Source organism: Haematobia irritans, chromosome 2 (genome assembly GCF_050003625.1).
Source record: "Haematobia irritans isolate KBUSLIRL chromosome 2, ASM5000362v1, whole genome shotgun sequence".
NCBI lineage: Eukaryota > Metazoa > Arthropoda > Insecta > Diptera > Muscidae > Haematobia > Haematobia irritans.
The window spans coordinates 140,536,412-140,553,863 of NC_134398.1; the positions used below are offsets into that span (position 1 = coordinate 140,536,412).

At 34.7% G+C, this 17,452-nt stretch overlaps 3 protein-coding genes and 1 long non-coding RNA gene across 4 annotated transcripts; 2 read left to right on the forward strand and 2 right to left on the reverse strand.

The window, feature by feature from the left end:
• Positions 1–3,290: 3,290 nt before the first annotated feature.
• lok (ovarian-specific serine/threonine-protein kinase loki) lies at positions 3,291–6,881 on the reverse strand. The gene is made up of 7 exons (XM_075296265.1): positions 6,490–6,881; positions 5,844–6,001; positions 5,670–5,778; positions 5,353–5,609; positions 5,110–5,290; positions 4,813–5,047; positions 3,291–4,144 (listed from the first exon to the last, which is right to left on the reverse strand). Exons 1-7 carry the CDS (start codon positions 6,638–6,640, stop codon positions 3,838–3,840), a joined length of 1,398 nt encoding a protein of 465 aa, XP_075152380.1. The 5' UTR covers positions 6,641–6,881; the 3' UTR covers positions 3,291–3,837.
• Positions 6,882–8,534: 1,653 nt separating this feature from the next.
• LOC142226331 (chitinase domain-containing protein 1) lies at positions 8,535–10,113 on the forward strand. The gene is made up of 4 exons (XM_075296266.1): positions 8,535–8,876; positions 8,939–9,122; positions 9,185–9,788; positions 9,847–10,113. Exons 1-4 carry the CDS (start codon positions 8,619–8,621, stop codon positions 9,986–9,988), a joined length of 1,188 nt encoding a protein of 395 aa, XP_075152381.1. The 5' UTR covers positions 8,535–8,618; the 3' UTR covers positions 9,989–10,113.
• Positions 10,114–11,446, reverse strand: Secp43 (tRNA Selenocysteine associated protein). The gene is made up of 2 exons (XM_075296267.1): positions 11,307–11,446; positions 10,114–11,161 (listed from the first exon to the last, which is right to left on the reverse strand). Exons 1-2 carry the CDS (start codon positions 11,343–11,345, stop codon positions 10,205–10,207), a joined length of 996 nt encoding a protein of 331 aa, XP_075152382.1. The 5' UTR covers positions 11,346–11,446; the 3' UTR covers positions 10,114–10,204.
• A 1,053-nt stretch (positions 11,447–12,499) lies between these two features.
• On the forward strand, positions 12,500–15,502 carry LOC142226333 (uncharacterized). The gene is made up of 2 exons (XR_012719656.1): positions 12,500–13,351; positions 13,419–15,502. It is a non-coding gene; the product is annotated as an uncharacterized LOC142226333 (long non-coding RNA).
• Positions 15,503–17,452: the final 1,950 nt, after the last annotated feature.

Sequence of the window (17,452 nt, forward strand, 5' to 3'; positions counted from 1 at the left end):
TTTGTAATCGTGATTCAACCTCTTTTTTCAGCCATGGTAGAATCCATAATTTTATTTTGTATTTGTATTTGTATTTTTATTGTTATTAAATCTCGCACAACAAGAACATAGAATTCTTATAATTACAGTACGAGGATAAACTCCGTAATGGTTGAAAGAAAATTTAATATCTTAAAGCTAACAATGGAATATTATTAAATAATTGGAAGAAATTATGAAAAAAGAAAAATGAAATAATTTAAAAGTACAATATATAAACAAACATATAAATAAATTAATTAATGCCTACTCAATTTTGAAGCAATAAAACAATGAAGAAAAAGAAATAAAGAAAAAATAGTGGAAAATAACAAACACTTGTATCGTGAATTTGAACAAATTTTAATTATTTTCAAACAAACAATCATGATTGCTTAAAATATTCTAAAAGTTTGTCCTTAAAATTTAACGCGTTACTGGTGGTTTGCAGTTCATGTGGAAGAGAGTTCCAGAGACGCACGGCAAATATTAAAAATTTCCATTCAGAAACTAGGCTTCGATGTGGAAAAGGTATTAATTTCTTTCCCCTATTAGATCTTGTAAACTGGAGTTTCCGGAATAGGTATGGTGGTGTTTGTCTGTATATAATCTTGTGCAAAAAGGTTAGAGATTTCAGGAGCATAAAATCTTGGAGTGAAACACCATATAAGGATCTCGAATACTGAGATGTCGATTCATGACGTTTCAATCCATAAACATAACGGGTCACATTGTTGAAAAACGATTGCAATTTACGTTTACTGGCCGAATCACAGTTCGCAAAGAGTTCGTAACCATATAGTACTCCGGGAATTATGTATGTCTTCGCCAAGAGTAATCTAATCCGCTGAGGAGTAAATGATTGAGTAGCCCACAAAGAGCGTAACTTCGAGTAACCCTGGCCCACAGCTACGTTTATATGGTTCGTCCAAGTCAAATTGCTATTAAGAATCAAACCTAAGTTTTTAGCATGAGGTACAATAACTAATTTTTCGTCATTTATCACAATATCCACATCACAAGAAAAACGAGACATCCTTTTCATAAAAATTAAACATTTTGATTTAAGGGGATTTAGGCATAACCCATTTGCCTTCGCCCACCTGAATATACCCGAAAGATCCTGATTCAGTAATCTAATACTATCTTGAATTCTATCCCTTGGACAACTAACGTACACTTGTACTTCATCGGCGTACATATGGGTCTTACAGGTCGATAAATGCCGAGGCAGGTCATTACTGTATAGAGAAAAAAGCAGAGGTCCCAGAATGGATCCCTGTGGCACCCCTCTTTCCACGGGTAGTGGACTAGATACAGAAAATTTCGAACACACAGATTGTACACGATTCGAGAGGTATGATAGAACTAGACGGACGGACGAGGAAGAAAAATTAAAAAAATTCAGCAGCTTTGCTCCTAACATATTATGCTCTACAGTGTCAAAAGCTTTGGAATGGTCAAGAAGAACCAGAAAGCTAACTTTGTCATTCTCCAGGCCAGATCGAATATTTTCCGTGACTTCCACTAAAGCACTGACACAACTATAGCCCGACCGGAAGCCTGACGAGGCGTCTTAGGAATATTTCCCACCAACGATCTGTAAATATGGGAGTCACGAGCTCGTTTATTGGTTTTCATGGTGTTCGCTTCCGAACAAGTATCTATTGGTTTAATAGAGTCATCATTGCTGTTTGATACGATTGAGGGATTATTAATTAAAACTACCCTTGCCCGTTTGCTCGTATCAGAATCTAAGTTTTTTTCTTCGATACCAGAACATAAAGAGTTTACAACCTCGTCGCAGTTTTTATTGAAATTTGACGGTCCGCTCATGATGGATTATTAATTTTCTTCGTATTAATCTTGATGATATTGAGATCTATGCAGATTGGCACAACGATAAACTTCTCTTGTTGATTAGGTTCTGGTACTAGCCAAACAGCTAGAAGTATGGCATACTTTGAGGATTCAGCGGAAAATTATATACTTTCGATATTGAGATGTATGTGGTTCTGGTACTAGCTAAACAACTAAAACTATAGCATACTTTGAGGATGCAACGAAAAAATTTACTTGATATATTTTCAAATGGAGTTTTCTCGTAACGGATGAAATTTAAGTGGTCAAACACAGGTTTGTGGCAATGGTAATACAGAAAAAGTGAGTTCTAAATCAGTATAAAAGCTTTGATTATTGATTGATAATATCGATATCACGTTGTATGTGTGTCAAGAGTTTTCTCATATGCACTTATTTATTCTCTTCTTGTTGTTGTTATTGTAGTTTGTATTTTTGTCTTTTTCTTTTTAACTTTGGCACCAAGCAATTATTTTAGATTAATAGTTTGCAATAAAACAGTTTTTAGAAGTAGAAACACAAAAACCGTAACAACAGGGCGATTAGAAATTCGGTATTTACAGAAAAATTTATATATGTGTTAATTTGACCAGGCAAAAAAATCGTTTTGCTACGAGCTTAAAGAAACACGTCCGCTCTCGTCACCTTATATTGTTATTATCGGCAAAGAGATATACATTTAGTGACTTCCTTAAAATTTTATTTCATTTTTTATTTTCACTTACTTATTATTATGAACTATTTAGAGTAAATTCAGTTATTTGTCTAAAATTTTCCATTTTTTTATTTCTTCCAATTGACGACGAACTTCGTTGCACAAAGTATTAAAAACCAAATGGTTTTTTCGTTGCATTTTAGGGTAGTGTTTTGTCAAAGTTTTCTCATATTATCTTCAACACCTTTTCAAAGATTTAGTCAATATTTTGGCAAATTGGAAGTAATTCGCAAACAATTTGAAGATGTGTTGAAGATGAGCTGTTTCAAATCAAGTTGAATTTATTTTGCTAATTACATTTACCATCAAACTGAAAAGTTGTTGCATTTGAAAATGCTCATCCTGTATTTATTTAGCTGATTTAAAAAGATTTGATAAAAATATAATCATTCTCATATATATTTTTGCACTTCTAATTCAGCGTCTCGGTGGAAAACCGAACTATCTTTATATGAAATGATAATGATACTCTTAGATTCTTGAATAAAGCCCGGTATGTACCACTAACGCAAGTTCCATGAGGCGTCGTTATCGATAGTTTACATTTTGCTCTCATTAGAAATACTTGATAAAAGTGTGTTGTGGAGAGAATTAAATGTACGTGAAATTTTCACGTACATTTAATTCTCTCCACTTCTGATGTGAAAATCACTAGGTTCGTCATCCCAAATCCACCGATAAAAATATCCACCGAGAATTTTGTAAAACTATATAAGATTTATTTAAATGAAGGCGAATCACAGCTCTTCAATATCCTTCTCGTATACTAAAAGCCCTTAAAAGCTCTGCTTATAATGATGATGATGCAACAGTACAGTACATACATATAATATCGAAGTATAAAAATTATGATTAATAAATGTTTAGGAATGGAGAACAGTTTATACGAGTACAACACTAACAAAACTAGTTTCTAGTACAAATCGCACAAAAAAATATACGAAAAAAGCTTATTTGAATTCACAAATATGTTGTCAAATGCAATATGTGTTGTATATAAATATGTGGTGTAAGTAATCATTTATCACTTCATGTCAAATGAAAGATTTAAATACAGTGAAACATGTATTGACGGTTTAAAGGAACAAAAAAAAAAAAACAAAATAATAATGACATAATAAACAAAAAAACAAACAAATCTATACAATAACTCAAGTAATAAATTAGTTCTCTATTTGGCCGCTGGTGAATGTATTATATAGGTAATAATGGCAATAAAATACTTAAAATAGCAAATGCGTAATTTATCTTCTGGAGCGCTTCATTGGTGGTTCCAGAAAATTTTCTTCATCCTCCGTTTCCATAGGTTCTATTTTCATTAATTTGTTGGCAGTTCTTAGCATATCAGTATCTTTGAGCCAGCTACTTTGTAGAACATCATCTATGGTTGGTCTTCTTTGAGGATCCACAATTAACATATTCTTTATCAATGATGTAGCTCTCTGGGACACGTGTTTCCAAGATGGATGGTTGAAACGAAAATGACCCTTTTTAATTTGTTCGCAGGCTGGTGATCCGTAGTCATCGGAGAACGGCAAGGTACCACTGAGGCTGAAAGCAAAATAAAAGACGTGGATTAAATCTGTCACAGTTTTTTAGGAGACTAACTTCGTGACAGGATTCGCCTTCTACGATGTAGTCTACGGTGTAGTTTATCAGAGGAGATAATCTGATATTTTTTAAATCATATTATAAACTCATACCGCAACATATTTACAAAATAATACTTTATCAATACATTTTTAAGGATATGATTTCATATTTCTAATATCAAATCCTAATACAAAAGTGTGTACCCGATTCACGCTCTACACATCATGTGATATTTGGGAAATAACAAATTCTACTACTCACCCTAATGGTGGGTATTAAGTTCGAGTTTAGCCGCTAAAGTCGTCATTTTTTCGCGATTACTTTTCTTTAATAATCCATTTTAATGAATACAAACATTGTGAAAATTTACTTTGGGATATTCCCCATATAGTTATAATGAAATCTGCAACAAATGTATATAATTTTACGACTTTTTACTGATTTAGTTTTCACTTTAGTGAAAATTAGCGGCTAAACTCGAACTTAATACTCACCTTAATTAAGGGTTCATAATATTTGTATATAGGCAGAATGACAGACAATCAGTATTACAGTTTAGAGGCTCATTAGTTATACTTGCACTAACGAAACATCATGAAAATGGGTGTTATTCTACGATAACTTACCATGTGAACAAAACTACTCCCAAACTCCAAATGTCAACTTTTTTGGTATAAGCACCACGACCGCCTGTCAACAACACCTCTGGTGCAACATATAGAGGTGTGCCACACAGAGTACGCATTACAGAATCTTTTTGGACAAATTTACTCAAACCAAAATCAGATACTTTCAACAAAGTTTCTTCGTCTGATGTCTCCAATAGAACATTATCTGGTTTTAAATCTCTATGAGTTATACCTAAACATATGAAAGATTTTTAGGATACATAATTTCGAGGTTAAAAATTACTTTAAAAATACCTTTGTCATGTAAATATTTAACGGCATGGCACATTTGGTAGAAAAATAATTTGGAAATTTTTTCAGATAATCGTTTATTGTCTACAATGCGATTGAGCAAATCGCCTCCTTTCATAAATTCGAGAACCATATAAACGGAATCTGGTTTATCGACGATATCGTGCATATTTATAACACAGGGCTAGAAATAATCAAATATATTGTGAATATATGCTGACAAAATTTGGAACAGAAAATACTTACATGATTAAGATTTTTCATAATTTTTGCCTCATTCATAACACGATTTGGATCAGTTAGATGGTTGGGGTTTGTGCTTGTTGCTAGCATGTTTTTCTTGACTATTTTCATTGCATATTCTTTGCATGATCTTCTATCGTATACCAGTCGTACTAATCCACAAGCACCGGAACCTAGTTTTCGACTAACATAATAATTTGATGTTATTTCTTTTGGTAGGCCCATGGCTTCGTTTGGGCTTAAGTCTTTAAAAACAAAGGCTAAAGAAAAAAATCTCCCATATCAGAAAACTAAAATACAATAAAATTAAAATAGCGTACCTTTATACGTTGGATGGGAAAGGGAGATAATGTCGTCATTCTGTAAGATTCGACGACTATTAGTACCAACTCGTTCACTGTTTACAAATGTCCCGTTCCGAGAGTGATCCTGAAAGACATCCGAAAAAGGTTACCGTTTAGAAAACTCTATTAATATTCCGGTTTACATAATACCTCTATGTACACTGGATTGGAAAGATCACAATTAGCTCTTTTTATTATAAAATGTACTTTAGATATACGACATAAAATCTTCTCTGGCAGATCACTGGTTGTCAGCATAAGATCATTGTTTTCTCCCCGACCAGCAGTGAAGCTTTCATTACTCAAATCTGAAAGGCAAGAAAAAAATAAGACTAGGGTTTGATTGTTGTGACGAGCACCATTGTCCTTTAACATAATTTATGAAAAATAAAAAATTGAGTGAAGCTTTGTGCTTTTATTACATTTAACCAAAAATAGACATGGACTTCTTTTGGATACATAATCCCATTATAATCAATCACATAACAAAATATCAAATATTCATTTTACATAAATAAACACTGTCAGCAACTTTACTCTTTAGAAAACTAAAGACGCACAAGCCGACTTTGCATAAAGCACATATATTGGATATTAAGTTTGGATTGAAAGATGTTTGTGTGTTTGTTTTGTGCCATACTCAAATTATCAACAAGATCTACAACCAAGGACAATATCCAAATACCAACCACTAAAGATTAGAGTACATACATAGTCATAGCATAGCAAATAAACACAATGTTACCAACAGAAAAAGACGTATTCAGATACAGAATCTTATATTTGGTGGTCCTACCCAGAGATTTGACTTTCACGTTCTTGCCGTACAATCGACCCCATATAACGTTCTCAATTGGTTGGCTTTCTACCTGGCTCCATAAATTAGATGCTTGGCTTTGTGTTGCTCCTTGGGTTTGAGATTGTGGTGATTCCCGATCGCGTGCCATATTTTTCCGGGCTTTAGATACAATACTTTTGGAATGCTTGAATTGAAGTTTTTACTTTTGAAAACTTTCGATATTCCTTTATTTTGTTAATTGTTTTACTCTACTTTTTTCCGGTACACATAGAAATAAATATGTATATAGATTAGCAAAAAGAAACATAGAATTATAACTGTTTATACGATCTTTCAGTTATATATATTGTATATAGCCTTGCTGTGTTCTCCGCCGCAGTTTGTTTGGCATTTTTGTTTTGACAGTTGTAAGAGCAAAAGGGATCGATAGAGATTAAAATGCCCGCGAAACAACAGTGTTGTATTTTTGCGCAATAAACTATCAGAAGGTTGTGCCACTTCAACAAATATAACATTTTTAACAGCCTATTTCTTATATACGAAATCAAGTCTTCGTTCGCATACAAAACGAAAATTAGATCCCAATAAACACAGAATGAGCATTTTTAAAATGCAACACATTTTCAGTTTGAGGGTATATATTTTCAACATAATTTCAATTTGACTTGAAATAGTCAATATATTTTCAAATTGTTTGCGAATTACTTCCAAATCGCCAAAATGTTAATGAAATCTTTGAAAATAATTGGAGAAAACGTAGACAAAACACTACCCTATAAAGCAACGAAAAAACACATGGTTTTCAATACTTCTATGTGCAACGAAGTTCGTGAAAGAAATAAAAAAATGTGGAAATTTATTGATAATTAAGTGAAATTACTAAAATATTTTGTAATAATTGGTAAGTAAAAATAAGTCACGAAATGAAAACGCTAAGGAAGTCACTAAACTCAAATTTTTTGCAGAAAACTAAATATAATATAAACAACTTTTGGATGAAAATGTGCATCACATTGATAGCCTAAATTGTGCTATTCCTCATGTATAATAAATACTTACTCAAGTTGTACAATAAATGTTTATTTACTCAATTTGTCGGGTATGAAATCAAAGAGCCGTTTGCACTGAATGAAGACTCCAATTTATTAATAAATAATGCTAAAAGGCACCAATTAAACTAATAGGAATTAGTTTTTCGGGATCCCGAAAAATCCCGGGATTCGGGATTAATCTGAAAATCCCGGGATTTCGGGACGGTATTTATCCCGGGTGACAGCCCTAATATTAACTACACCCAAAGAAATTTGTTAGTAGGGACAGCAGAAAAGTCTGCTAAAACAGCAGAAAGTCTGCTGAAAAAGGGACAGCAGTCACTGTTTGCTGAAATAGCAAACATTTCCTGCTATTTTTGAAGCTCGATTAAACTAAAACATGTTTTATTTTGGCTAAAACAAACAAAAATGTCAACTTAGGAGCTATCCTAACATAATTAAAACAATATTTTATGAATATCTATAGTATTTGACCAAAAATCTGAATATTTATCGAATTGAGGCATAACAGCAAACAAAATGTTTGCTGCTCGTATTTAGGAGCTTGTAAGTATATTACAGTGCAAAAATATACCAAAAACTACTTTTGGTTCTTAAATATGCTTTGGGGAAAAATTTATAACCTAAAAATTTTACAAATTGTTGTTCATTTGGCCCTGAAGTACAAAAATATAACAGCAGACATCGACTGCTGTTTTTAGCAGCCTTTTTTCTATGAGTCTAATCTTTTGAAAAAATGTTTCAAAAATTATTGAATTTTAGTATTTTTCAAACTTTTGTGTTTACTGGGTTATTTATTACAATTATTATTACAATTTTAAAAACTACATTAGAGATTAATGCAATAGCCTATGCTATCCTTTAGAAATAAATTAATTTTAATCGAAGTAATTTTTTGACATAAATGTTTATTGCAAAAATTGCAGAAACAGGCCTATTAACCAAATTGAAAAATCATCACTTTCTTTTCTTCTTTATATTCGTAACATCATATTCATGTTTTTTCAACAGTCTCATGCATGTGTGAACCTGAACTCATGAGGAAGAGGAATACCTTGTGTACTTTCGTCCACCATGCAGGCCTTTATTACCCTTAGATGGGCATTTCATATAGCTCTTTACGTCTGTTTGGCTTCAGCCACAATTACACCCGGAGGGAAGAAACAGACGGAACTTAAAGTTAAAAGTGGTCCTTTGGATTCAAGTGTGTTTGATTTGAACCTTATACAACAGGAACCAATTTCCAAGGACATTTTAGAAAACGGCGGAGCTTATTATAAACATACTAACATCAAAAATTTCAATGGAACAGTTCTAGGATTTGTAACACCGGTAAATTAGTCATCGCATTTTAAGGAAAACTATTAAACATTTACAGTGATTATTAATTACAGTGGAATTCACATGGATATGATGTAGCAAAAATATTTGCTGGAAAATTTGATATTATATCACCTGTTTGGTTTCAAATTGTAAAGAAAGGAGATGACTACAAAGTACAAGGAACCCATGATATCGATAGCGGATGGATGAAATCTGTGAGAGATAAGGGAACAACTGCAAGAAAAACAATAGAAAGTTAGTCTGAGTGTCAATCACCGGATTGGAAGACTCATAAATCAGTTTTAATATATTTACAGTTTTTCCTAGGTTCCTCTTTGAAAACTTTCGTAATGAAGACTTTAGTAAATTGTTTTCATCTGACAAGGAAAAACTTAAGCTTGCAAATGTACTGACAAAAATCTGCGTTGAAAATGGATTCAAAGGAGTTGTTATGGAATACTGGTTGCAATTGGCAGGTCATGTCAATGATAACTATTTGATTAAACTAACTATTGACCTTAGTAAGGCTTTAAGGGCAAACAATTTGCAAGTTGTATTGGTAATACCACCATATAGACAGCAAATGGCAAATATTTTCAACAGCGATCACTTTGATCAACTGCATCGGCATGTTTACAAATTTTCTCTCATGACTTATGATTATTCAAATGTACAACGACCTGGAGCGAATTCGCCTATTTACTGGATAAAACAATCTATAGAACATATAACACCTCCCGGTGCTGACAACATAGAAGAAAAACGGAGCAAAATACTAATGGGAATGAATATGTACGGAAATGATTATACACCTGATGGGGGAGGTCCTATAGTCTCAAACGAGTTCTTGTCCTTACTCAAACATTTAAAGAAGCGTTTAGTTTTCGATGAGAAAGATGTGGAAAATTTCTTTGAAGTCAAGTAACTAGATTTGATTTCTCTTTGCATAAGACTTTTGTAAGTTTTTTTTTCTTTGCAGAACGCATACTGGACGCCATTACGTGTTCTATCCTACTCTATATTCAATTAATGAACGTATCAAATTAGCCCAAGAGATGGGAGTTGGCATTGCAATTTGGGAATTAGGCCAAGGATTGGATTACTTCTATGATCTGTTTTAAGATTTACAATGTAGTGAAACTATCTAACCATGTAAATGTAAAAATGACTAAAAAAACTATTGCGTCCTTAGCAAGAGGTATCAAATCTTGTCGAATAAATCAATCATGAAAAATTACTCACAAAATTTATGGGCTACGATTTGTGTTTATTCATTGACGTATACCAGTAATATAGGGAAAATAATGCTTACGTATTAGAAACAAAAACTCTAAAATCTAATATGCTTCAAGTTGCTCGAGTGGTAACCATTTAGAACTTTCTAGAGCATCATATAAATTACGATCCGAATCCAAAGACTCGCGATTCATTTTTTCAACATCTAATGTGCTTTTGTGGTCTACTAACGCATAATTATCTTCTTCCTCATTTGTCGCTGTGGCTGCAGCATTTTGTTGCTCATATTGAGCACGTGCACTCCAAGCTTCTGCATGGAGAGCCAAAGTTTGAGGGTTTGAATGAGATTGTGCCATGGATTGTTGATAATAAGCACTTGTGGGATCACTGGTAGTAGCATCATAATAATTTTGCCAATTATATCCTTGCCAATAAGTTGAGCTAGGATCATAGTATTGTGTGTAATCTGCACTTGATGTTGTTGAAGTTCCCGATCCTCCGTAGCCGTAGTTACTATTATTAGTGCCCAACGCAACACCCAGCTCACTTTTTGGCTTTGGAACAGCATTGCAAATTTTCAGTGGTTTTGATCCTAGGCCAACATACCCGTTCATATCATATAAAGCATTTTGTTGTTCATCCTCAATTCCAAAACGGACAAATCCATAGCCCTTTGAAAATCCAGAACTGTCTATGATAACTTTAGCCGTTTTAATTGAGGTGTATTTCGACGAGAAAGCCTTATACAGCTGGTAATCATCTACGTCAGAGCTTAGATCTCCTACCCAAACGCTAAACTCCCTTTCGTTTCCAGGCATTTTATATGAATTACTAGCACTATTAAGACGAAAACGTACAATTGGATTGGTACCAGGAATAGGTTTTCCATTTAGTTTGTGCATAGCATCCATGGCTTTTTCATCAGTGGAGAAATTAACGAAACAGTAGCCTGCAGGTTCGCCTGTATACTTGTTACGCATAAGTCGTACAGTGGATGGATCTTCTCCCATTTTCCGAAACGCCGCAATGACAAAATTCTCCGTCATATATGGTTCCAGCTGTAAGTATGAATATCATAATGTATGTTATAAATAAGAATGTAAATCATAATGAAAAGATTGAAATGTTAGTACATATAACTTGGGATTGTGGACAGAATTTTATAGATGTAATCCTCAATTCTATTTAAATCAAAATACTCACGCTGCCCATCCATAATTGACAGTGTACTGATGAAGACATTTTAATGTATTTTTCTTATAATTTCTGGTTGTTCTATGTAGAAGTGTGAAGTCGAAGTAAAACAAACTCGAAGTAAAACAAACAAACGATTACGATTACAGTGCATGCTGAGAGTAGAGATGGGAAATCTAATAATACAGTACGCTTTAGTACCATTATTTTTTCAAGTTGAAAAAGTGACGTAGGTGCGTGGTCTGTAATTAGAGCGCGTTAAATCCTTCCATTCTTTGAAATTAGTTTTATAGAATGGCGCCAACTTTTTTGAATTTGACGGCGCTTCTGAGAATCCCCACTACGTCGAAAACAGTCTTATACGATATCCAAAACTACTCGCAAAAGCGCCGTCACTATTGAGAAGTTGTACCACGCCAAGTTACTTCAAAAAAGTATCGCATGTGTGCAATTATTAGGTGCCTTTGTAGATAAATTTAGAACGACGCCTATAAGAGCCCCGTCAAATGATCAGAAAAAGTGAATTTTAAGATAGTTGTAAAAGAATCATTGTGGTCAAGTAAAACCCGATTGTTTAGACGCTTATTAATTTGATTAAACATTTATAAATTCTTATAAATATAATATTTGTACGGCTATCACATAACATTTAACATAATATTTTGCATTAATAAAAGAACGATGTTGATTTACACGCAGCAAGTTAGATGTTGCAGCATCTTTTAGCCGTTTGTTTATTCTCGATGGAGGCACCGTATCTGGAAAAATATCAGAAAAACCATCACTTCATTCCATTTGGAAAGTCAACAATTGTTCACCAATATACCTTTAATAATTTTAAGCGAAATAACTATGTTTTCAGCACTTCATTATCGTCTTTATTTAAATAAATTATAATACACCCAGAAAAAAGTGACCCCTTCTTTAAGTTAAAATGAACTCATTGTGAAGAAAGTTGAACTTCGTATAGCGCCAAAGACATTTTTATTTGTTTGAACGATGTGATTTTCGTAGAAATTAGGAATAATGCATTCCATATATTAGTTAACATTTTCCTATATTTATATACCACTATACTACAGAATGAAAAAATTTAACTAATTTGAATTCATATATGGAATGATTTTATTGAAATTTTTTCATTCATTTCGACAAATCTTACACATTTGTGGTAAAACTTTTACTTCTGTTATGTGGAGTTTTGGTTACGACAAATTGCGTGAATTTATCGGACAATAAATCCATGCTTATCGTAGTGTGAACCCCATATTGGGTTCAGTCTGCTTCCGTATATTAGGATTGCATTTTTGGCGATCTGGCCACCCGGTAATGGAAGCGGGAAGTTTCTTACTTGTTAGTTTGCGAATTCCAATTTACTTTTTGCGTTTTTGCTGGTAAGTGAGGACCATCAATGGAGCCGAAATAATTTAACACGCGAGTAAAAATCGAATGTACAGTTTTTGAGGACTGCACATATAATTACAATTGCTGTCTATACCATCACGCATAAGCCCAGCTTGGAAGCACGGTTTTCACTACCCGTTAAGACTCGCCGACTTGAATTTTGTGAGCATACAAGAAAAGAAACCTCGTTGGACATCTATCGTCCTCCAATTTGCAAAGGCGACGGAATTGTTTTGGTCTGGAGTGCAGATTATTGGCAATCACACCATCTTTTTTGCCAGCCGCGGCACCAAGAATTTTGGCGGAAAATTAACTTTGGCATTCCCCACCCATTGCAAGGAAACCCTTTTGAGCACGTTGTCGTCAACACAACGGTATTCACCCCAACCCCTATTGCAGTGACATAACCGCGTTTGCGGGGGCGATTGCATTACGCGTCAGCCATCAGTACGTTGAATTGTCTACTGGTACATCAACGTTAGCATGAGAACATTTTCACAGTTTAAATACATTTTGAAGTGAGTCGTCTGTTGGTTATTGTGAACGTTTGATCAACCCCAGTTACAAACAAAACATCGACGACTGCGATAACAATTTGCTCAGAAACTACGCTGTCTTCCAGTTCTGCTGTGGGAAGGATATAATCTAAGGTAAACATAATAGTGTGCGCCGAAAAAGAACAGAAAAATAATACTTGGTTTAATTCGATATATATAGCAAGTTTGTTTTATACAAAACTACAGCCCATTTCAACTCTGCATGCGGTATCTGGCCATCGATGTTAAATGAACTCACCATCTAAGAAAGCTGGCCACAACTAGTACAGGCAAAAACCACGTGTCCAACACCCCCAGAAGTTTGCAACAAGTTTGCCCATCAATCACCTTTATTTCGTCGCATGTTTATTCACCACCATCAATCGGGAAGAGGTTAACCTTAACTACACAACTGAATGCTGCTTACTCTCATTAAGGCAATTCCACACAAGCCTGGATACTACTCGCCATCGTCCAGTGTTGTTTCAGCAGAGCAATTTTCCAATCTTGTATTTCGGATTTTCTAACCACCATCATCCTCGCAATTTATCATCCAGGTTAAGTACAGGGCGGGACAGACTGGTTGCCAAAACCTGCATGTATCAGCACGACCGTCGACCGTCAAAAGTGCCGGCCGTGCGAAGTACGTGTATGTGGAGATGACTAGGATGTTTAATCATATTCTATAATATCGTATTTAAATAGTCCCATTATACATATATATTTTCACTATTAGTAATTGTGGTTATATTTACGTATACATATTTTTTCTTAATTCCGACTTTTAAGTGATTGTGGTTACATTTTCTTTGATGAGGCAGACACGTATGATTTTAGAAAAATTCCAAAACAAAACCATAACAGCCCAATAAGATCGATCGATTTTAGGTAGGGTAAATTTTTTTCTCTTTCTTCTACTTTTATAAGTGACTCAACAAGCTTTCGTTCATTTACTAAATTGTGGTTTTCAATATCATTACGTACTTGTCTTGTCAGCTCGTATACCGAATAGGATAGCTTTGACTCTTTTTATATGATTTTGATATAGTATAGTTAATATATAGCTTTAATAACTTAAGTCAATGTTCTAAAAGCTGGTAGTCTTTAAGACAATTCATCTATTTTTCTAAGGATATTATAAGGTCTTAAATACTGAACAGATTTGATGAAAAAAAAAAAAAATTTAAGTTGTATTTATTTGAAACACCCTCTGCGGTTAGTTTGAATATAATCACAGCAAACAATAGAATACGCTTTTAGGCTCTTCTACAGATCTGTTAATAATCTTAAGTCATATTTTCACCTACAGCACACTAGTGTCATCTTTTTTTTATTTACGTATAAACCGACGGAAAGCCGGTATAAGTCCAATATAACTTGCTTGAATCATATGTCATTTGATTTCATAAATATTACTCTCTAAGATAATAATCTGATTATTCTAAATACAACTTTTCATAAACTCAACACAGATTTATTAAAGAACCTTAAGTTTTGTTTTGTTGAAACGTTATCTGAATCTACCCTAAACGTAATCAGAACAAATTATAAAAAAAAAAGAACTACAACACACTTTTAGGCTCTTTCATAAATTTGCGTATTATACAAAGTCATACCTAAGTCTATATTACACTAGTGTTTATATTTTACACGTTAACCGACGGAAAGCCGGTATAAGCTAATATTACTTACTCGAAGAGTGAGCCACCATTCATAAAGATATTAAACCCTAAGGAATTGATTTCTTTAGTGACATTTCGTTTGCTTTGATACTTGCAGCCGATTAAAAGGAAAAGAACAATCCTTAAGCTTATTTCTGCCGTATGCCAAATCTAATTTGGATCTAATATCAACCATTGAGATGTGTAGCAGACTTTGAGGCTCAGGTCGAAATTGTCTCTAGGGAAATCCATTTCGCCTTACGATGCTTAGATAAATGTAATTTCTATTCCAATATTGGATTACCGCAATACGGTCCACTTGTTGAAAATAGCTTTTTTATTAATCTGGATCGTGTCTCACTCTACGGTAGTGCTAAAGAAAACTACGCTATTGTGAATTTCAAATATAAGAAACCCTAATTGTTCGTATGACATATATTTTATTGGATCATATTTATTGCATCTATTATAACTCAATAATACTTTGTCCAATCAATCATCGTATACATTTCTATTTGGATACAATTTCTGTGAATTATCAAGAACTATGCTAAGGTGAATTTATTAATTTCTAATGTTATAAAATAAATGTGTTCGGAATGAATTATATTGGTATAAATATGGCTATGGTCATGATTTCTGAGTGAGCTGAGCGTGAGGTAATGTAGGGCGAGATTTGAACAAAGTCATGGTATTTTTGGGGGCCCTCATTAAGGCATGGAGGTGTCCAAGGGAGTTTGCTTGGAGAGCAACTCATAGGGTGGGATAAATAGGGGATTCACTGCCAACCGAATCCTCGCAAGACATGTCAACAGTCATGAATTGGGATAAATCAAATGAAGCATAGTGAACATAACTAGTGGTACGATTTCAGTTTTTTTTGTTACTGTATGGCACCAAACTCGTGATCGCCAAGGACACCACGATGGCTGAAGCTAAGCCGAGGACCAAATTAGCGTACCACGACCGGCATTCACGGGTTCGAAGTATCGTCAGCAGGTGCTTATAGTTTCTCCCATACGCCACCTACTGACACAAAGTATACCACAACATACATAACAAAAGAATGGCGCCCAACGTTACAAGGCCGACGTTTGTTCAACGTGCGGTTGATATTTGCTCAATCTCGAGTAAATGTCAAGACAATCGATTGCGGGTCTCATAAGTCTAGAGTGGAAGTTTCTATGACGTCCATCTATTGCGATGCGACCCAAGTAGTTTGTCTATATTCTTTCTGTTACAGACTAATTTCTGTTTCAATTGACAAATTCAGATATCATACGACTAGACTGGGAAGTTTTCATGACTTCACTCTAATGCGATGAATCTTGGATTGTGTTTTTTCTTTTTTTTTTACTTCAGATTATTTTGGTGTCTTCATCTGAGTACACTCTCATTTGTATTTGCTTCCAGAGGATTTTGAAAGCTTGAATTTTACTGTGTCTTGAGGATACCGTCATATGCGTACCTCAATCGCGGCAGTAATATTGATCAAGTTTACTATGCTTATTTGTTGATCTGTATTGTGATTAATGTAGTTGAATGTTTTGCAATATCATGACTTTGTACAATTTTCGTCTCTGATTACCGCATAAGCTTTATGATATTATTCTGAATTAACGACAGTTACAATTGACATTTTCCATACGACTTATAGATTTCCTTTTTTTTTAGCCGCCTAAAATAGAATAATAGAATTTCGGTTTCACTTATATTTACTCATCGGGTATTGATATTATTCATTATGGCGGAATCTGATGAGCCACATTTTTCTGGCGCTGCCCGATATCGCGGCCAGGGGGCTTACGTCAATATCCGTAACGGACGGAATTCGTTGGCCGTTGACAATGTAGTGAATGGTGATGTAGATCGGGGCAGTTCTCGTGATCACGCGGTGGATTCACCAAACCTTTCTAATGGTAACAGCGACCAGGGGGCGTTAGTAGGTGATAGGCGTCAGGAGAGTTCTGTATCTCAACCATCGTATAGTCCTCGTACGGATCCCGGGAATGGGAACAATACTATGGGTGGCCTCAGCAGTACTGGATTTTTTGAGGTTATGGAGGCGGCCGTGTCTCAGGCTCAAACATCCATGATGGAACTCATGCGATCGGAGATGAAAATGGCCATTGCTGAGGCGGTAAAGTTGGCTATCTCGAATCCCTCCAACGCTGCCAATAACTCTGATAATTCTTCTCCTGGTATTAATTGGCCACGTGATATGCCACCAAGTAGGGAACAGACGGGTCATAATAGGCAAAGGGCGACGAATAATTCAGTTCCCAGACAGGCTGCCGGCGACGGATCATCTCCTTCTCCCAACGGTCAGCATCAGGGCCCGAGATATCCATTCATTGGCAAATGGGGAATTAAATTCGATGCCACTTCTAGGACTCCTTCCGTTGAGGAATTCATATTCAGGGTTAGTAGGATGCAGAGTAGTTATCAGGTCCCAGATCAGGAGTTGGTGGATGGCTTTCACCATCTTTTAGAGGGCCGCCCAAACCAATGGTACTGGGACAGGATACAATTATACCCTGATTTGACCCTGGAC